Source organism: Orycteropus afer, unplaced genomic scaffold (assembly GCF_000298275.1).
Source record: "Orycteropus afer afer isolate SDZICR_OR568_19922 unplaced genomic scaffold, OryAfe1.0 scaffold00123, whole genome shotgun sequence".
NCBI classification, from domain to species: Eukaryota; Metazoa; Chordata; class Mammalia; order Tubulidentata; family Orycteropodidae; genus Orycteropus; species Orycteropus afer.
This window is the reverse complement of record NW_006921710.1, coordinates 5,560,620-5,582,055: the sequence shown is the minus strand read 5'-3', so window position 1 is coordinate 5,582,055 and position 21,436 is coordinate 5,560,620. Positions and strand designations below refer to the sequence as shown.

Sequence of the window (21,436 nt, the reverse complement as noted above, 5' to 3'; positions counted from 1 at the left end):
CCCTCCCACTTCTCCCCATAGTTACCTCTTCCCTATGTCCTTCCTTCCATGCACTCCCACCCTCCTGAGCTGTCTCCCTATGTATACACTGCCCTTCTATTCTCCCATGATTGATCTCTCCAAAGAATATATCTGCCTAAAGTAAATGATCAGCTCATATGCCTGTCTTTTGTTTGGCTGCAAGCCACAGAAGTGAGTTCAATTCCAGACCCGAAGGACAGCTAGGGGCCATAGTCTAAGTGGTTCCATCAGGCTATATCAGACCAGCAAACCTGGTCCTATTTTTCTTTTTTTTTAAAATGATTTTGAATTTTGTTCCATGTTGTTCTCCCACTCTATCCAGGATCTCCTACGTAGATCCCTCTTTGAGTAGTTGACAATGGTAGCTGAGCACCGTCTAGTACTTCTGGTCTCATGGTCTTATAGGTCGAGGTTCACATTGTGTACTAGTGGCTTGGACTAATTGTTTCCATGTGTCTTTGGTTTTCTTCATTCTTCTTTGCTCTGGCCGAGGATAGCCATTGTTGCATCTAGATGGCTGCTTGCAAGCTTTTAAGTTCTCAGTTACTAGTCACCAAAGTAGAGTATGGAACAGTGTTTTTGTGTAGCATGTTATGCCAGTTGAGCTTAAGGTTCCCTGTGACTATGGTCCCGAGCCCACAGGTCCAACAACTCTCCAGGAGACAATAAATTTTTATAGAACTATGTTTATATGTATGTAAGTGTCTTTGAGTATAAAGTTGCCCAAGGAACATTACATAAATAATGATTTTTTATTCTATAGACTAAGAGAAGACATTTCATAGACTTTATTTTCATTTTCTTTGGAGCCTAAAATTTGCATATAAGGCATTTGTGGGTTTATTTAACATTTTATAGGTACTCTGCTGAGTTCTCTAAGTTCAGAGTCCCTACTCCATTTACACTGTCTCGTTTTTAGATAGATACTCTTTTTTCTTCTACCTAACAATTTGCTTACCATTTTTATTTAGAATCATTTCTGATAATGTGGCAATAAGATAATTATAGATTAGTTAGAACAGGACTATCCCTCTTGTTTTCAGCATAAACATATACAAGGTGATCAGCATTTCAGTATTTCTTGTGACGTGGTTTATACATACAAATGAGTGTTACTCCCCTTTTACAAACCAGAAGAAAAGCCTTCAAGATTAACATTAGGAGTAGAAATACCATGGTACTTTTGACTAGAAGCCATTAGGTTAGGATTGTCATTTTATCTTAGTTAGTGAACTGGACTCTGTTTTCTTTTCATCCAAGCTGACAATCCTTTCTGATGAGAGAGCTGCCCTCCTGGAGCTGTGGGAACTGCGCAGGCAGCAGTATGAGCAGTGCATGGACCTGCAGCTCTTCTACCGAGACACCGAGCAAGTTGACAATTGGATGAGCAAACAAGAGGTAATATGTGAGTGAAACCATTGCCAAATGAATGAGAAGTCTTTGTTTCATCAACTTTTCAGATAGTTTGCTTGATTTTAGGAAATCAGTACCATTTCAGTTCTGAATCAGGAGAGGAAGCTGAACAAAGTTTCTGTGTTAGTTCTCTCCCTGCTGAGATTACAAGAGGCTCATAGAAGTTGTAATTGGATATAGTGATACAAAATTGCTTTTCAATAAAGAACAATCTATGTCTGATAGAATCAATAAAAGCTGTTTGAAGAAAGTTTCAGGATAATGTGGAATAAGGATTTTATTGAAATAATAAGGTATTGTTGAATTGGTTTTTAAGTGAATCCAAAAGCATTTTTTAGGCTTTCCAGAGAAAATCCTAGGAGTTTAATAGCTATAGTATCCCTTTCCCCTTTTCTGTATTTTGGCCAAATTATCCTTTGTTTCCTATCTTAAAAGATCACAAAAAAGGGCAGTATTCTGAGTACCTTACTTTCTTTTGCAAGGCATTCTTGTTGAATGAAGACCTGGGAGATTCCTTGGATAGTGTGGAAGCACTTCTGAAGAAGCATGAGGACTTTGAGAAATCCCTCAGTGCCCAGGAAGAAAAGATTACAGTAAGAGCCCTTATTGTTATCACTGCCTTCTCATGGTTCTTAGAGTAAGCCAGAAGTCTCTACTAAGTTTCTGAACCTATCTGATGAAGGATCTGTGTTAAAGGCACTCCTATAGCTGCTTAAAATCTCATGATGATAATATACCATCTTGTTGGAGATACATATAACTTTATTGAAATGAAGTTATTTACTTGCTAAAAACCTCTAAATCAAAATTTATTTTTCACTAAAAGTAGTTAAAAATTAATGTAAGAGGTGCTCTTCTCTTTGAAAACAGTTCTTAGAAGTAGGAATTGTAAGAATGTTAATCTGCATCTGACCCCTATGAGGAAATTTTGCTGCGGCTAATGCCTGCAATCTTGAATGGAGCTGGAATAATACTGTTACATCTGACTAATAACATCAAGCAAAAACTCAAAAGTTAAGGGGGAAATGTTGTCATTGCCATCTTTAGAGTGAGAACTTTGATCTCTGTTAAGGTTTGATCTCTGTTAAAGTGTTTTGTGACCTGTTCAGCGGTTATTCTTCTCTAGTAACCAAGTTGCTTCTTCAAAAAAGCCAAACCCATTGCTCTCAAGTCAATTCTGACTAATAGCAACCCTATAGGACAGAGTAGAACTGTCTCATAGGGTTTCCAAGGCTGTAATCTTTACTGAAGCAGGCTTGCCTCATCTTTCTCTCAGGGAGTGGCTGGTGGATTCAAACTGCTGACCTTTTGGTTAGCAGCCAGCTGCTTAACCCTGTATCACCAGGGCATCTGATTGTATGTTTACTAGAGAAGAACTCTTATTTTCCTTCCTAGGCATTAGATGAATTTGCCACCAAGCTAATTCAGAACAATCACTATGCAATGGAAGATGTGGCTACTCGTCGAGATGCTGTAAGTTTCCAGGTTCTTTTTGTTCCTTCTTTTCTGTCCTTGGGTATCCCTTCTAAGACAGATTTTGAAGTCTTCATCTGGAATGTTATCGGGAGTAAGAACTAGAGATTCACATGGCCCCTTGTCTTTCAGCTTTTGAGCCGTCGCAATGCCCTTCATGAGAGAGCCATGTATCGCCGGGCCCAACTGGCTGATTCCTTCCACTTGCAGCAATTTTTCCGTGATTCTGATGAGCTCAAGAGTTGGGTCAACGAAAAAATGAAAACTGCCACAGATGAAGCTTACAAGGTGTAGTACTGTTTGCACTGCTGTGTGGTACTGGGCTAGTAAAGCTAAGGTCACAATATTTATCTGAAGCTGTCACAAATCATAAATTGTAGCTAAAGAAAGAGGGGATTCCAAAAACCATGTCATTTAACAACCTGACTGTTTTATACTTTGTCCTTGTAAAGATAGGTATGAGGGTGACTTGATCTGGGTAGCAGATAGAATCCCTTTCTTTTATTGGCAGGACCCATCCAACTTACAAGGAAAAGTACAGAAGCATCAGGCTTTTGAGGCTGAGCTCTCAGCAAACCAGAGCCGAATTGATGCCCTAGAGAAAGCAGGGCAAAAGCTGATTGATGTCAACCACTATGCCAAGGATGAAGTAGCAACCCGCATGAATGAGGTGATCACTTTATGGAAGAAACTGCTAGAGGCCACTGAACTGAAAGGTAAGAGAAAACGTTTTCACTGAATTCTGATAGGAATGTTTGGAAAAATATTCTTTCCTAGTTAACTGTTTTAGCAACATATACAACTCAATTAAAGTGAGTGGAAGATCACTTTGGCTTTAGGGTTGTTTTCTTGTGTAGGGAGTTACTCAGATTCTGGTACTTTGCTGTAATTATAGATGTGGTGAAGTAAGAATAGGAGATTCTTACTGATGGTTGGCGGGGGAGGCCTAAGTATAAAGAAGATATTGACCAACCTGCCTTGAGTGAATTGGGCCCCATTACTAAAAAAGTTTAGCTTTGACCCAAGGGCATTTAATAAAATTTTCAAGCGCTCCTATCTTATGGAGGTGAGCATGCTTTTCAAACAGCTTCCAGTTCAGCCTCTAGAAATTAGACAAGTGGTTGGAATTTATTTTTTCCTTAACTATGGGATAGAAATAAAACTAAAATTCTAACCCATAGTTCTTTACTAAGATACCATAGTTTATGAACAGTGATGGTAAAGGAATAATGTTAGAAATAGAAATTTCACCTTGCCTTTTGACTAGGCATAAAGCTTCGTGAAGCCAATCAGCAGCAGCAGTTTAATCGCAATGTTGAAGATATTGAGCTGTGGCTGTATGAAGTAGAAGGACACTTGGCCTCGGATGATTATGGCAAAGATCTCACCAATGTCCAGAACCTCCAGAAGAAGCACGCCCTACTGGAGGCGGATGTGGCTGCTCACCAGGTAGGGTGTGAATTTGGGGCTTTTGGTGAGGCAAGTGAATTCGGAATCAATAACTTTGGGAAAAAAGCAAGCAATTTCAAGACCAAACTAGCTTTAGAAAGGATATAATGTATTGATTTTCCTAGATAACCCTATATAACCCAATCCACTTCTCAAATTAAATAATACTGCTTTCTGGGACCCCCATGTGGGTAAAAAGATGGCAAAAAGATTTTTTCAGGGGTGAGAAAAGGACCCTGTTCTGAAAAACTTAGATCACAGCTAAAAATGTCATTCTAGGAATCTCCAGAACATAGTTGCTCAACACTAGCCCAACCTTTAAAGACTCGTCTCCCATTCCCAGGATCGAATCGATGGCATCACCATTCAGGCCCGCCAATTCCAAGATGCTGGCCATTTTGATGCTGAAAACATCAAGAAGAAGCAGGAGGCCCTTGTCGCTCGCTATGAGGCTCTCAAGGAACCCATGATTGCCCGAAAGCAGAAGCTGGCTGATTCTCTGCGTTTGCAGCAGCTCTTCCGTGATGTTGAGGATGAGGAGACATGGATTCGAGAGAAGGAACCCATTGCTGCATCTACCAACAGAGGTCAGTCTACCTCAATCAGATAGAAATCAAGTTGAGAGAAGGCTATAGTCTTGTAGCATAAAGGTGACACATCTCTGAATGAGCAGGGTAAAGTTTAAATTATTAAGCTGGCGTTATGATGGTAACTAAGAGTGACAGGTTAGTGCTAACTTACCTTTTCACGGCTTGGATGATTAGGGAGTGGTTTCTGCTTTCAGGCAAAGATTTGATTGGAGTCCAGAATCTGCTAAAGAAGCACCAGGCTTTACAAGCAGAAATTGCTGGACACGAGCCTCGCATCAAAGCAGTTACACAGAAGGGGAATGCCATGGTGGAGGAAGGTGAGCATGTGTGGAAATTAGGATCAGGGAAAATGGCTTTGCTTTTGGTTTTCATATCTCCTCTTAAATTTATGGACTTGAGTAAGACTGGATTTGAATACCATCTCCATTCTTTCCTAACTATATGACCTTGGTTAGACCTTAACCTCTTTGAGCTTCAATATTTTTTATCTGTAACAAGGATAACAATACACACTCTCAATGTAGTTGTGATGATTAAATGAGATCAAGTGGCTAAAGAGCCTCATACTGTGCCTGGCTTCTATAAGTCTCTGTAACTCAGAGACACACAGTTATGTTTATTATTTCTTTAATAGCATTCGTTACTAATGCCAGCTTGAGATAGCTGCTGCTTAGAATCTGGACAGAGGTCATGATTGGAGGAGGCAAAAACATTGAGACAATTTGTTAAAGCATTAGAGCCTCTTTTAAAACCTGGGGTTGTGAAAGGGATCTGGATCACCAAAATTCAGTAGTGAAACTTCTGTAGCACACAAAAGACTTTTTTTTAATCCTTCTGTAATGTATCAACATACTTTTTCCATGATCCTCTCTTCCCCCAACCCACCTTCCAGGACATTTTGCTGCAGAAGATGTGAAGGCCAAACTTAATGAACTGAACCAGAAATGGGAGTCACTGAAATCCAAAGCCTCGCAGCGTCGGCAGGACCTCGAGGACTCACTGCAGGCCCAGCAGTACTTTGCTGATGCCAACGAGGCCGAATCCTGGATGCGGGAAAAGGAGCCCATCGTGGGCAGCACTGACTATGGGAAGGATGAGGATTCTGCTGAGGTAGCCTCTGAGTTTGGGAAGCATTGCACTCACCTGGGAAATTGGCCAGGTCTTTGGACTGGAAACAAGTTAGGAAAAATGATGATGTGTGGCATCCCAGTTGTTGACTTTTTAAGGTGTTTTGGAATCTATTTTTTAACTTTTCTCTATGGAAAATCAGTCTTAAAAAGTAGCAAGAAAACTACCTGTCCCCAGCTTCAACTGTTACTAATATTTTTGACATTCTTAGTATTCTCTCCAGCATGTGCACACATACACTTTTTTGAGTGAATTTTTGCTGGTCATTTTTTTTGACTAAAACTCTTAAATTGTAAAAGTCTAGGTCTTGTTCCTGTAACAACCTCTTCTTGGTATAGCCATCACAAAAACCAGAATGAGTTGAATATTGACATGAGCTATATAGATTCTCCCAAAAGATAGGAGAACAGAAAAGATTTGAAAATGGTAGTGGTGGGAAGTGATACAGCACCAAATGTGGAGATAGAAGGGATATGTCATCAAGGAGGGCAGTCTGGATAGCCAGCTCCTTTGTTGGTGTAACGTTGTAGTTCTTAAGATGTGTGTTGGATTCCCTGGACCATGTGAAAGTGCCCTCATGTCTTTATATGTTTGAAGTATAATGTAATTAAGTATATAAAAGGATAGTGAAAAATACTATTATATGCCATAGTTAATGTTTCCCCCAAAAGTTTATTTAGAAAAAAGGAAAGTACAGGGTGGAAGATGAACAAATCATCATGTAATTAAACAAGATAGCATGTTGATGAGGTACTGAAGGTAGCAGGCTCAGACTCCTTGTGCAGATGCTCCATGTGTGATTGTGGTTTCAGGCTCTGCTAAAGAAACATGAAGCTTTGATGTCGGATCTCAGCGCCTACGGCAGCAGTATTCACGCTTTGCGAGAGCAAGCTCAGTCATGCCGGGTAAACTTGGCTTTGTTTCAGCATTTATGGGTTATCTGTGGGGCAGGGAACATTGAGGAACTTGGGATATTACCAGCGGGTATTATAGTTTTACACAACATTCTTGTGACATAGAGGCTTACATGTAGTTTCATAGAAGATTTCTTAATGATAAGCAGCTAAAGTTCTTGAATGAGGTTGTACTGATAGCTTCTGGGAAGAACTCTCATAAATGTGTATTTAGTACATTTGAACTTGGGGTCTGTTGTATCCCTAGATGACACACCACGGGTATCCTTTAAACCATCTTTGCCCTTCCTTTGGATTTTTAGCAACAAGTGGCCCCTATGGATGATGAGACTGGGAAGGAGTTGGTCTTGGCTCTCTATGACTATCAGGAGAAGAGTCCTCGAGAGGTCACCATGAAAAAAGGAGATATTCTCACCTTACTCAACAGCACTAACAAGGCAAGGCATAGAAAGTGATAGTGTGTGTGTTTCTGTCACTATCGCCATGTTTGCTCCTTTAGATACCTTTGCATGGTTGAACTGCCCCCAAATAAAGCTAGTTTAGAATTTAAAGAGGTACTATATTCCTAGTCTAATCTTCCACTTAGTATAGGTTTATCCTGTACTGCATATGGTCAAGAAGATAATCAGTTTTCTTGAATACCTGCAAGTAGTATAGAGTCATACTCTCAAGGGTAGCGTTTTCATGACAAAATATATGCAGACAGAATTCCTTCCTCTCTGAGACAAAGTCTGCATCTTTAACTTGTACATGTTGGTTCTTAACCTAGTATGTACAGCTGCATCTCACCGTAACAGATGGTTAAAGACAGCTGTTGAAGACATCACCCCATAGACTTTGTCTTCTCCAAGTTCAATACTGCTTGGTTCATTAGCCTGTCTTCCTTGCCACATTCTGGTTTGACAGTGAATTTGAAATGAGGCACATGAAACTCTACATATTATATGACTAATCGCAAAGGATACTACCTCCCAACTTGGTTAAGGCTAGAGAAATTTTCTCAGCCATTATTAAGAACTACCCTATTCCCACACCCCCAGTTTACCTTAAGTCATGAGAATTTGAGGAAGCATGTGATTCATATCTTTTTGTTGACTTTAATTTCCCCCCAAACCAACCCCACTGGTCAGACTCTTGTTTATTTGAAAGCAATGTTGTTCAATAGAACTTTCTGTGAGGATAGAAATATTATGTCTGTGCTACCCATACAGTTGCTACCAGCCACATGTGATGAAGCACTTGAATGTTCCTAATGTGACTAAAGAACTGAATTTTTTTTTATTGTATTTAATTTATTTAAAGTTAAATAGCCACATATGGCTAGTGGGTACAGTATTGGGTAGCACAGTTGTGGAGTGTCTAAGCAAAGAGAAGGCTGTCCTTCATGTTTAGGTATCATTGCTACTTCATGCATGAATTCCCCATGCTTGACAGGTCATACAAAGGGCCAAAATTTCAGTCTTTATGCAATGACTTTGACCGTCCGTGATTCTTTTTAAATGATTAGAACTTTATTTATTGTGACTGTGTAGACACGTATACACAGGCCTTGGATTCTCCCCTACTCAAAGAATTTTAGGAGAATGGTTGCATAACCTAAAGAATGTAATCAGGGTTACTGAATTGTGCACGTAGAGATTGTTGAATTGCTGTAGGTTTTGCTGTGTATATATTCAACGACAACAACAAAATTGTTTTCAGTTCTCACCTTTTTTTTTTTATTCAGGACTGGTGGAAAGTAGAAGTGAATGACCGTCAGGGTTTTGTGCCAGCTGCATATGTGAAGAAATTGGACCCCGCCCAGTCAGCATCACGGGAGAATCTCCTGGAGGAGCAAGGCAGCATAGCGCTGCGGCAGGAGCAAATTGACAATCAGTAAGGGCAGATATGGTCAGATCACAAAGGTCCAGGCACCACAAGGGGTTTAATCTGCATCACATACGGGTTTAGTCCTGAGGTTCCTAGAACAAATGTTCTTCTGATGCCCATCTACACTGAAGAGCGCACTCTTCCTGCTTTCCCCAAGTAATTTTTAACCCACAGAATGCCCATTTGAAGCTAAAATCATAACTGATGTTTTATTGTGTGTCCCCCCCTGACTGTGTTCATGGGTTTCTTTTTCTAAACAGCATGATTACCATCTTAACCTTAGTCCTTTGATTTGAGCTTTCTGAAATTCAGTGGTCTACAGCTCTGCCTTTTTTAAAAGGCTGCTTGGAGAGCCTCTCTTTCTACCACAGCTGCCAAAATAGAATTTATTTTTTATGAAATGGTTCTATCCTCTTTCCATGTAGTTAAACTGTACTGATGATATGTATCCTCCTTTTATGGCAAATCTTATTCCTCTAATGAAATCAGTTCTGAACGCTTGAATAATACATAAAATACATTCCCATGAATTTAGAATAATTGAATTTTTCTGACCCTAGTGATCCCTGAAAAAATTAGAATTATTTGTATACTTATAAACTGTTACTACTGAGACAAGAATGAGAGGTTTTGGTTTGTATTCTTTCCAGTGGCTTGGATCGTAAATGTGAGAGCAAAAATGTGGACTAAATATATTGCTAAAGTTGTTTAGCTCTCAGTAAAATTTCTTTTTAAGAGTAATCATTGTTCCCTGGCCTTGTTCTGTGAAATTACTGGTGTTTCCAGCATAGGAAAATCTACTGCCTTAAACATGGCAGAATTTTCAGGAAAGTGAAGGTGAACTAACTCTAAAATTTAATTTTCCTGCTTCTTTACTGTGATTTCATTCATGGCCTGTTTGCTTCTAATAGCTTTTGAATGACTCCCTAATTTCCCCCCTTAAAACATCCACCATCATGGCACCATTTGGAGCTGCTGGTTTTCATTCCTGTAGATTAATCCCACTAATTTGTGCATGCTTTTGCTGTGCCCCTTTGTGCAGGACACGCATAACTAAGGAGGCCGGCAGTGTATCCCTGCGTATGAAACAGGTGGAAGAACTGTGAGTAGGCCAAAGGCCTTGCTGAGCACCCTGTGTCCATTGCTATACCTGTCCATTCCCTTTCTGCCGCTTTTCTTGAAGCCAGTTGTTCATCCGGAAGAGATGAGGTGGTGGGAGCAACTGTGTTTCTGTGCAGCAGCTTTCGCTCCCAGGGGAAGAGGTTTTGGTGAAGCTATGTAGTTGATGGCTGGTTATCTCATTGGTTGCTTCCATGTGCAGCTGTGTGTTCATAGTGTTGTTGGTTTTCCCTCCTGTGGTTCTTTGTGATGGGCCAGCCACTGTCAATAGCAAACCTAATGGCTGATTCTGAAGTCTTCCTTAGTGGGAAGGAAATTAACTGCTTTTATTAAAGAGCTCTGTTACTTGGTAACTTACTGCTTTTTTATTCCAGTTTGGGAAGCTTAGATTTGATGGTCATTTTTTTAAAATCTTTAGCTTGGTTTTACTGAGTTTGTCATTTTCACATTTCCAAAGCCTAGTTGGGATTCAGTCTTCAGTATTTTCATTTCTAAGGATAAGAATAGTTTGATTCTTCTTAATAAATCTTCCATAAAACAGTGATGGAGATACTCTGTATTCTACCTGATTTTCCTTATGAAGTTGCCAAAACTTTGAAAAATATTATTTTAGAAATTTTCTATTGATCCAGAGATAGAAACATCCTGTATCAGGCTGTTTTACAGCTCAGTGTACCCTCTCCCACTGCCCTCCCTTGGGGACTGTTTGGAGAATTATAAACAGAAGAAAACGAATTTCTGTATATATTATGCTCAGAACATTCATGTCATCTCTCAGCTGTAGTCACATGAACCCCGTGTTAATTGTCCTAAACACTTGTTTCTAGTCATTTGTGGTTGTGCTGTCCTAAGTGCAGAGTTAGCCTGAGAACGTGTGTGTCTGGTGTTCCATTTGTGAACAATATGGCATTTGCTCGTCCCCGAGGCTGTAGTGTGGATACTTGGGAGCTTCTTCGTCATCTGCGTTCTGATACTTTGTCACTAGGGCATCATCATTACAAACTTAGAGCCTTGGATCCACATGTTGGAGAACCTGCTGGTTTGCCTTTATATTAGTATCTTCTGTAGTAAGCTAACTGCCTTTATTGCCCCTTCTTGTCACCCTTTTGAATTATATCAGATACCATTCTCTGCTGGAACTGGGTGAGAAACGTAAAGGCATGTTGGAGAAAAGTTGCAAGAAGTTTATGTTGTTCCGGGAAGCGAATGAACTACAGCAGTGGATCAATGAGAAGGAGGCTGCTCTGACAAGTGAGGAGGTCGGCGCAGACTTGGAGCAGGTTGAGGTGCTACAGAAGAAGTTCGATGACTTCCAGAAGGTGTGGCAAGTCTTACAGCTGAGCTAAAAAATCGTTTAAAGATTTATTCCTCTTGATCTTTGATTGCAGATTACTATAATGAAAATGTGTTACATAAATTAAAAAAAAAAGAAATGTGTTATATTCTGCCTTTTTTTCTTATTCTCCATCTTAAATTACCTTCACACTTTTCTTAAGTCAGCTTAGTTTCATGGACCAATTTTTGTTTCAAACAAAGAAATGCAGTTCTCATTACGTGCTATCTTAAGAACTTTTCTAAAACTAAAATATAAAAAGGTATAAAAATATTCTTATAACCAGCTGAAAATGTGTTTTTTTTTTCCCCATAGTGGCTAGGCATTCAAATTTCATCAAATTTTAAAAACATTCTTTCCTCCCTTTCACTCCAAAAATATCCATTGGAGCAGAATAGTGTTCATTAACTATAGTTAACTAAGTAAATTTGAAACAGACTATTGCCAATACCCTGTTACTTTGTTTCTTAGTGGCAAGCTGTGCTTCCTGATTTAGGTCACTGTCAAGAAGAAAAGCCAGTTCATAGGATATCTGTTGAATGGAAATTGAATGCTTTGTCTTTTCAGAATGTTGGTATCATCCTCCTTTGATTTGCTGTGTGGCTCTTGTTCTAGGATCTGAAGGCCAATGAATCACGGTTGAAGGACATTAACAAAGTGGCTGAAGACCTGGAGTCTGAAGGTCTAATGGCAGAGGAGGTGCAGGCGGTACAGCAGCAGGTGGGTATCCCAAACTTGCATGAGACTTTGTTGCCATATGAAGGCAACTTGATTCCTGTGTCCTTCATAGCCCAACAAGCAGCAGTTTATAGTACAGAATTGTGCCTTGGGTATAGACCACATGACCTAAACCGTTTTGTCTTGGGGCAATATCCTTTGCCTTCATATAGTAGAGAAAGCCTGTTGAATACGTAAAAGTTGCGTAATGTTTATATAGCCCTTAACCAATAATGAACTTGTGAGTTCCTTATAAATAAAAGATATTTACATGTAAATACTTGGTCTCTGTAGTAGACTTTAAAAACCTCCAGCATTTTTATATGCCTTCTTGTAATTCTTTGCAAGTTTAACAGTAATTAGTATTCTTAAGAGGTGTATAATAACACTGGTTTCCCTTTCACCTTGTAGGAGGTGTATGGCATGATGCCCAGGGTAAGTACCAGATGCTCTTTTTGGGACTTGAACATGAGAAAGCTTAGATCTTGGAAGACTATAAAGTCAGAGTATAAAAACCTGTGGAAAAGAAGTACCAGAAGTTGATTTCCATTTGCTGCTCTCCAAAAGACGAAAAAAGTTTTTTTCATCCCTTCAGTTTTCTAAAATTTCTCCCATGCCTATCATTTATTTTTGTTTATTATCCCTTTTGAAAGGATCCTGTGAATATGACATAAAGAAAAGTTGATAGTTTTGTTAGTCAGTTTTCTTATTCTCAGCAATATTACTGGGATAGAAAATGGGAGTTTTTCTCCTATTTGCTTAATCTCAACCAACCTTGCAACTTGCTAGCAACCAGTGATAAGCTCTTCTGGTTAAATTATCTGTGTACTCCCCCTGCGGAAGTAATAGGGGCATTAAAAGAAAAGGTAGGGGTACTGGTTTGTTTTATACAGACTAAATGCCTCCTTTTCTGAATTAGGATGAAGCTGATTCCAAGACAGCTTCCCCGTGGAAGGTAAGAATTCCTTCATTTCCAAAGGTTTAATAGGCACAAAAAAAAATGCTTTATGTCCTTTTCCTGTTTGTGCTTTTTTGAGCCTTTGGTCATTTCTGGACTTATTTCTTTCTGACCCTGGTTTTATATTCTTTGAATGTGTTACATCTTGAAATGTATTAATATACACAAGCAAAGTGATCACATTTAAGTGCTCAGTATGATTAAGGAGTCCTGGTGGTTTGTTGGTTAAGTACTCAGCTGCTAACTAAAAGGTCCAGCCATTTGAATCCACTAGCTGTTCTGCAGGAGAGAGGACCTGGCAGTCCACTCCTATAAAGATTATAGCTTAGGAAACACTATGGGGTAGTTCTGCTCTATCCCACAAGGTAAGGTAGAACTGATTGATGAAATTGGCTTTTTTGAGTCCAGGTCACTTGTCTTGCAGATTGTGTGAATAAATGAATAATTTGTCTTATAATGATTAGCACAGGGCCTACTTATATGAGGCAGAGGTTAAAGATGTCTGAATGTCCAGACTTTTCCAAACTGCTGTACTAACCAGTCACCTCAATAGAATTCTATATACCATTTTTGCATTAGCAAATGACAGGTTCCATGCACCTTGCTTGCATTAGCAGCAAGCTGTCTAATCCCCTTGGTGGGCCAAAAGCACCTTATTTGCATAGTCTTAATCATTGTGTGGATCACAAAAACTATGGCTAGAAGGGCCATCATTCACTGCATTGCAGTAGATATGACAACAGCGGCCACACAGCTAAATTGCATGTTACCCATATTGTTTCCTGAGTATACCTTCTAGGCGTGGTGCTTCATGGTCGGGCATTGTTCCACCAATAGGCTTGCATTCCAAAGAGACATGAACAGGAAAATGGTAGAGAATGTCAGGAGGGTGATACTTGTACACTTTCCATTTATCATCTGCCTGACTGCTTTCTCTTTGTGGCCTAAGAAAGGCTTCATAGAAGATTACTAGTTCTGAGGAGATATGTAAAGGAAGGGACAAGAGATGTACCCACTGAAGGTAGAAAGTATTCCAAGACATCAAGGTGTGGTGGTTGGCCAGAATGGGCATAATTCAGACCAAGAGGACAGGGGAGAAGTGTTTTTTTTTTTTGTTTGTTTTTGTTTTTTTAAATGTGAAGTATTTATAGTCATGATTATGAAACGTTTTGCCTAAGTCTCAGTTCTGGTGTCTTCCCTTTTGACCCAGTTGTTGAAGAATATTTCACTTGAGCTGTAGGTAAGTTAGGGAGATTTGCACTTTATAAAAGTACATTTTCCTGAAATACAAAGAAAGCATAAAGATCTAAATCAAAAGAAACTTAACACCACAGATACCATCAAGCATCCTAAATTAATCATTTTCCCTGCTAAGTCATTTTGTCTGAGGACCTAAGCTGAAGAAGCTCTTTCTTCTGGCCTCCTTCATCCAACTTGGCTCTAACTGTTTTGCTTGTTAAATAAGAAGGTCTCCAAATGGAGGCAGGGAATAATTTTTCCTTTGATTCACCTTTCTCAGTCTTATTTTTTTAAATATATATATAACGAAATTTGTCATGGGGAATATAAGTGGGCAGCAACCTTACCTATCTGATCTTCCAACAGAGTTTTCCTGGTAACATAAGTATTTATTTCAGAGATGTATTTTAGATCTTTATGAACATCCTAAAAAGTGTTAAAAACAGTGACTCTCTACTTCCTGAGCCCTGCACACATCCACACTGGCTGAAAATGTCACTTGGTTTTTCTTAAGAAGAGATAAGAGCTTTACTTCCCTCCATTGATGCTTAGGCTCTCCTTTTTTTACATATAGGAAGGAGTACGGGTGTTAGAATTCCTACCAAGAGTTGTTTCTTCCAGGTAAAACTGAGGGCGCTCTAAGATCCCAAAGGACATTTCTTTCTTTCTTTTACTTTTGTTGCAGTGAAAACACAAGATACTACATTTTACATTTACATTTACAGCTTAGAGATATTGATATTTTTCATGTTGTGCCACTATTATTACTGTTCCTTTCCAAAATATTCCCACCATTAGTATAAACTCATGCCCTGCAAACAAAAGCTTCCCCTTTCTTCCTCCCTCCTACTCATAGTAACCACTAATAATCTTTGGTGTCTGGATATGTGTGTGTGTGTGTGTGTGTGTGTGTGTTTGTATGTATGTATATATATATTTCCCATCCCTGGTAACCAACAAAGTTAGTTCCATTCCATAGGACATTTATTTTTTATAAGAGGTTGAGAAGAAAGCTGATGGCACTGGTTTTTCTTTTTCATCGGTAGGGCTATTGCCTTCTGTTCTGGTTACCTACCTAGTGCCTCTCTGACAACAATATATCACAAATGGAATGGTTTGAACAAACGAGTTTATTCTTAAAATTTGGAGGCTTTAAGTCCGAGTTTAAAGTGCCAGGCTCTAGGGGCTGGGTGAAAGCCCCTCAATCTTGGGCTTCAGCTCTGCCTCCTGCTCCCGGCCCACTGGAGCTAGAGGCTTTTCTTTACTCAGACAGCTGCTGGCTGCTGAGACTGACAAGCTCAAGGTTGACAAGTAAAAAGGCACAGTCCTTATGTTACCAAACCACATGGCAGGCCATTAATTTAAGTCCATTGAAAGTCCCAAGCTCAGCAGAGCATGGCAGGCTGCTGAACAACGACTTGGCTACATGCAGGGTTCAAGCGTACTATAAGCTAGAGACCGTTCCAAAAGCTGCTGCTTATATACAGGGAGCAGACCACCTCCCTAAAGCTGGTTGTAGATCCCACCATGGAGTTGATTGCCAGTCTCATCATGGCGAATAACTATACCAGCTGCCCAGCTACTCAACCAGGCCCAGCCAGGTGGACACAGAACCTTAACTCTACCACACATTGATTCAAAGGGACACTGTTAAAATGAACCGACAAAACCAAACTCACTGCCGTCGAGTCGGATCTGATTCATAGTGATGACCCCCCCTTGGGTTTCTGAGACGATATCATTAGGGAAGTAGATTACCCAACCTTCCTTCAGAGGAGTGGCTGGTGGTTTGAACCACCAGCCTTCTGGTTAGCAGTCAAATGCCTTAGGCACTATGCCACCAGAGCTCCTATCGATAATCATAAATAGAAATGAAATTGATTATTAGTGCACTTGATGGTGTAAATAATCTCAGCTACCCACACTTGCTAAACTGAGTGTGTGTTTAGTGAAGTATTCTTCCTGTGGGATGAACAAGAAAAAGGCTCTAATCATTAGTCTTTGAACTAATGATTTATGGTTTGTGGCCAACTGGTGGTTATAATTACGGTTTTGCCACTCTCTCTTCACTGTTCACTGGATAAAATCAGTGAGCTAGCTCTAACTGTGCACTTGGAATTTTTTTCATGACTTTCTTTTGGTTCTTTCATTAATGTCTCTGCTCAGAAATTTGACAGTATCCCTTAAAGATAATCTTGGTTGATGATTGGGACCTAATTAATGGCACTTACATCTCAGATTTTTGTCTCTTAATTGGCAGACACATGATTAGTTTTGTTCTCTGCTTTCTTCCCTATATAGTCTGCTCGCCTGATGGTTCACACAGTGGCCACCTTTAATTCTATCAAGGTAAGAAACAGTTACTAGTACTTGTCCCCCTCCCCAGTTTTCTTTACTCTCCTTCCTTGTCTGTAGTAGAGCTCTTGTCCTAGTTTATTGTAGCACTTCTGACTCTTCTGGAGCCAGGAGTGTTCCAGACGTATATCAGTACCCTTCATGGCAGCAGAGTGGCTTTGTTGGCTTTTCTGGTCAAAAATTTGCCAGTTCTAAGCTATAAATTCTACTCTTGGAGGTATTGGTATTTTCTAAGCTTGAAGAAATAGCCTGCATTTTTTTTTTTAATGTCCTTGGTCCTCTTTTTTTTTTTCTAAATCACTGACACTTTCCATTTTGAAAAATTTAATTCTTAACAATGAAGTTGCCTTCCCTTTGGTTTCCAGTAGGGCTGGGATCTGTCAGGGGTGTATTCTCAGGAAAGCAATAAATGCTTTTCTTGCCTCCTCACAGATTCCATTCTTGGTGTATATGTATATGGTCAACCGTTAACTTTTTTTGTGACTTTTACTTTATTTCTGCAAGGAGGTTTGCTTTCTTTCTGTACAAGGTGGTCTCATGATAACCCAGCTTTTTCAGGCCTGCTCTGGCTGAATGATGTAGCTATGTTAAATGTTTAAAGGCAGTGGAACTCTTTGGAATTTATTCACTTGATTATTGCCACTACATCCCAGGCACCAGGCTAGGAGTTGAGAGAGAGGACAAGTCAGTTGTGCCTTCTGCTGTTAAAAGCAGTTCGTAGTTTGGTTCTTACAGAATGTCCAAGCCACTGGGTATAGCAAGCTTTGGCTTGGTTCTGACTTTCTCGGATTTTGTTGAAATTTGCACACTAATTTATTCAACTAGAAAGGTTGCAAATAGGAATCATAGGTGCTCTAATTCCTTTCACACTGAGCCTCAGACCTTCATCCAGAGTCCTCTTCTGTGAGGATATGACAGACAGGGGTGCAGCACAGCTGACACTCTGCTGTCGTCCTGCAGGAGCTGAATGAGCGTTGGCGGTCCCTGCAGCAGCTGGCTGAGGAGCGGAGCCAGCTCTTAGGCAGTGCCCATGAAGTACAGAGGTTCCACAGGTAAGGAGGCCATCCCAGCTCTGGAAAAGAGAAAAACAGTCGACTATCAGGTTTGTGAATTTACGTTGATCAATTAGTTTCAAACCAGGGCTTCAGATGGGTCCATTCTAGTTCAACTCCCTGCTAAGGATTTGTATTTCCACCCTGTGAAATACTAAAGTAAGAATGTATCTTTTAACAAGATCTCCAGCTGATTCTTGTGACCCTTATGTATACGTAGTAATCACCCGGGGGGATTTATAAGAGCCTCCTGGGGGTCTTGTGGCTGTGTGTGCACAAGGAGACAGCTCTGGGCAGGAGTGCGTGGTAGAGGAGGACACGGAGAAGAGGTGGCTATAGGGAGGAAATGGGAGGAGAGCTGTTGCATTTGGGAGATTATAGTCAATGTCATGAGACAGTGTGTGTGAACTGCTGTATGGGAGATGAATTTGCTCTGTAAATTTTCACCCAAATCACATTAAAATTTAAAAAAAATTAAATTACTGGTATCTGTTACTGATCAAAAAAAGAGAAACTTGGGGATCTTGTTAAAATGTAGGCTGTGATTCAGTATATCTGAGGTAGAAATGCAAACTCTCAGCAGGGAGTTGAACCAGAATGAACTAGGTTGAAGCCCTGCTTTAAATTTAAACTTCCTGACTGAGAACGCTGAGTTGGATCTCGTTGATACTAGTGCTCTCAGCAACTGGGATATATCTGACACAAGTGGGTGCTTGGTAAATCCTGCTGAGTGAAGGAGTGCATGTTCTCTGGCAGGGCTGCAAACCACATCATCTCTGTTCAGTCATAGCCAATGAAGTGAAATTAGAACAGATCCAAATTTCCCATTCCAGCATGCTCACATTTTATAAATTCAAGTCCTTCCCAGTTCATTGGATTGGCCGTGACTGAACCAGTTCATACTGGTCCAAAGCCCTGTTTATTGCTGTTGGTGGTAGTAACTAACAAATGTACAAATGCCAACTAAATAAACTACATCCCTGCATTTACCCTGTAATCAAAGCAGATGTACTTAACCATTTGTTAACTTGAATGTGTCTGTCTCGCCTATAGAGATGCGGATGAAACCAAAGAATGGATTGAAGAGAAGAATCAGGCGCTAAACACAGACAATTATGGCCATGATCTAGCTAGTGTCCAAGCCCTGCAGCGCAAGCATGAGGGCTTTGAGAGAGACCTCGCTGCTCTTGGCGACAAGGTGAGAGGATACAAAGTCATTTTCTGACATTCCTGCCCAAGGCAGAGCTAGAATGGTTGCAGTCTTTTTTTTGCAGAGTAGAACTTCCTTGTTTCTTGAATTCTTAACCACCATCTTCCTATAGGTAAATTCCCTTGGAGAAACAGCAGAACGCTTAATCCAGTCCCATCCTGAGTCAGCAGAGGACCTACAGGAAAAATGCACCGAGTTAAACCAGGCCTGGAACAGCCTGGGAAAACGTGCAGACCAACGCAAGGCCAAGCTGGGTGACTCCCATGACCTGCAGCGCTTCCTTAGTGATTTCCGGTAACAAGCAAAATACTAGCACAGAGTTCTAGACTGTAGAACCTTCTTTTTAATGGTTGTTTTTATTTTGGATTTAATACATACGCAATGTAAAATATTCAAACAGTACTGAACACCAAAAAGGCAAAAGTAAGTCTTTTTCTGTCTAGACATGTATGCACATACACACTTTTCCCTAGCAAACACTATTTTTTTTTTTCCACAGACCTAATTTTCACTTAGGAGCTCTGGTATCTTAGTGCCTAAGGCACTTGACTGCTAACCGGAAGGCTGGTGGTTCAAACCAGCCACTCCTCGGAAGGAAGATGGGGCAATCTACTTCCGTAGTGATACTGCCTCAGAAACCCAAGGGGTCGCTATGAGTTGGGTCCAACTTGATGGCAAATAACAACAACAACAATTTTCACTTAATATAGATAGATCTCGGTCTTCCTGCCTACTGGTTTTATTTAGAAAAATTTTAAGGTTATGGAAAAGTTGGAAGAATAATATAATGAACACTCATATACCATTTGCCTGTAGCCAGCCGTTAACTTTTGTAGCATTTACTTTATCTCTTCATATACATACACTTTTGCTTTTCTGAACCACATGAAAATAAGTTGCGGGTATGTGACATTTTATCCCTAAATACTTCAGCATGTATCTATATCTAGATTTTTAAACTATCTGTATATGAGCTCTGATGGTGTAGTAGTTAAAGCATTGGACTGCTAACCAGGTCAGTGGTTAGAACCCACCAGCCACTCTGTGAGAAAAAGAAGAGACAGTCTGCTTCCATAAAGATTTACAGCCTTAGAAGTCCTATGAGGCAGTTCTGCCCTGTCCTACAGAGTTAATATGAGTCAGTGTCGTGGTAGTGCCAGTGGGTTGGGTTTGGTTTTTGATCTCCGTGTCTACATAAACAAATATGTGGTCATTCTACATAAAATTTCCTTTGTCAAACCCAAGAAATCTAACATTAATTCAATAATAATTAATTTTCATTTGTATTTCTTTTTTTGCATTTGTTTAAAATATGTGTATTATAGCCATAGCTTATTTTTTGATCTAGGATTCAATCAGAAATTACTCATTGGATTTGGAGTCTTATTTCTCCTTTAATCTAGAACAGTATGCCTTGCCCCACTTTTTTTTTGGTCTTTCATGAGTTTGATGTTGTATGTGTATGTGTGTTATTGTAAAAGTATGCATGACAAACCATTTGCCAATTCAACAGTTTTCACATATATAATTCAGGGACATTGATTATGATCTTCATCATGAGGGTGATATTTTTGAAGAGTCCAGACCAGTTGTCTTATAGAATGTCTCTTGGTCTAGCCCATCGTTCTTTTTTTCTCTCTCTTTCCCTTCCCCACCTACCCCTGGTAACCACTGAAAAATACTTCTTTTTCTGTGAAAACATTTTCTTGAATTTTTACAATAGTGGTCTCATATGATATTTTTCCTTTTATGATAGATTAATTTCACTCAGTATAATGTACTCTGAGTTCATCCATATTATGAGAGATTTTGCAGATTCATCATTGTTCTTTAACATTGTGTAGTATTCCATTGTGTATGTGTCACTGTTTGTTGATCCATTCTTCCGTTGATGAGCATTTGTTTCCATGTTTTTGCTATTGTGAATAGTGGTGCAGTGAACGTGGGTGCACATATATCTTTTTATGTCACAACTCTTATTTCTCTGGAATATACACCTAATAGTGGGATTGCTGGATCCTACAGTGTTTCTATTTCCAGGTTTTTAAGGAAGCACTATACCATTTTCTCAGTGGTTGCACCATTTTACAGTCCCACCAGCAGTGTATGAGGGTTCCAGTCTTTCCACACTCTCACTAGCATTTGTTTTTTTGGTTTTTTTTTAATGCATTTTATTAAAATATAACTTAGGTACAGTGGAATACACAAAACTAAAGTGACATGGGTCAATGCATTTTTTTTTTTTTTTTTTTTTTTTTTGCAGTGTCCCCTCCCCTCCCCTCCCACTCACGGCAACCAACAAAGAAAGTTTCCCTCCATATATAAATCTTTCCTTGACCCTCCAAAACAACTAACTAATGCTATATTTGTCCTTCTGTGATTGACTTATTTGACTCAGCATAATGTTCTCCCAAGTTCATCCATGTTATACATGTTTTGAAGACTCTACATTATTCTTTAGTGCTGCATAGCATTCCAGTATGTGTATGTACCATAGTTTGGTCATCCACTCTTCCGCTGATGGGCACGTAGGTTGTTTCCATCTTTTTGCTATTGTAAATACTGCTGTGATGAACATGAGCGTGCATGTATCTGT

General features: G+C 39.7%; 1 protein-coding gene across 1 annotated transcript in view; it reads left to right on the top strand.

The window, feature by feature from the left end:
* SPTAN1 (spectrin alpha, non-erythrocytic 1) overlaps positions 1-21,436 on the top strand; it is a 68,553-nt gene that overhangs the window by 16,950 nt on the left and 30,167 nt on the right. The window contains exons 9-29 of the mRNA XM_042781455.1: positions 1,282-1,419; positions 1,917-2,027; positions 2,830-2,907; positions 3,040-3,195; positions 3,419-3,623; positions 4,175-4,356; positions 4,700-4,943; positions 5,141-5,263; positions 5,839-6,056; positions 6,887-6,979; positions 7,291-7,425; positions 8,715-8,863; positions 9,900-9,959; positions 11,097-11,295; positions 11,925-12,029; positions 12,438-12,461; positions 12,946-12,981; positions 16,525-16,572; positions 17,539-17,630; positions 18,684-18,828; positions 18,953-19,134. Coding sequence (XP_042637389.1) covers positions 1,282-1,419; positions 1,917-2,027; positions 2,830-2,907; positions 3,040-3,195; positions 3,419-3,623; positions 4,175-4,356; positions 4,700-4,943; positions 5,141-5,263; positions 5,839-6,056; positions 6,887-6,979; positions 7,291-7,425; positions 8,715-8,863; positions 9,900-9,959; positions 11,097-11,295; positions 11,925-12,029; positions 12,438-12,461; positions 12,946-12,981; positions 16,525-16,572; positions 17,539-17,630; positions 18,684-18,828; positions 18,953-19,134 — 2,723 coding nt within the window. The remainder of the gene's footprint in view (positions 1-1,281; positions 1,420-1,916; positions 2,028-2,829; positions 2,908-3,039; positions 3,196-3,418; positions 3,624-4,174; positions 4,357-4,699; positions 4,944-5,140; positions 5,264-5,838; positions 6,057-6,886; positions 6,980-7,290; positions 7,426-8,714; positions 8,864-9,899; positions 9,960-11,096; positions 11,296-11,924; positions 12,030-12,437; positions 12,462-12,945; positions 12,982-16,524; positions 16,573-17,538; positions 17,631-18,683; positions 18,829-18,952; positions 19,135-21,436) is intronic.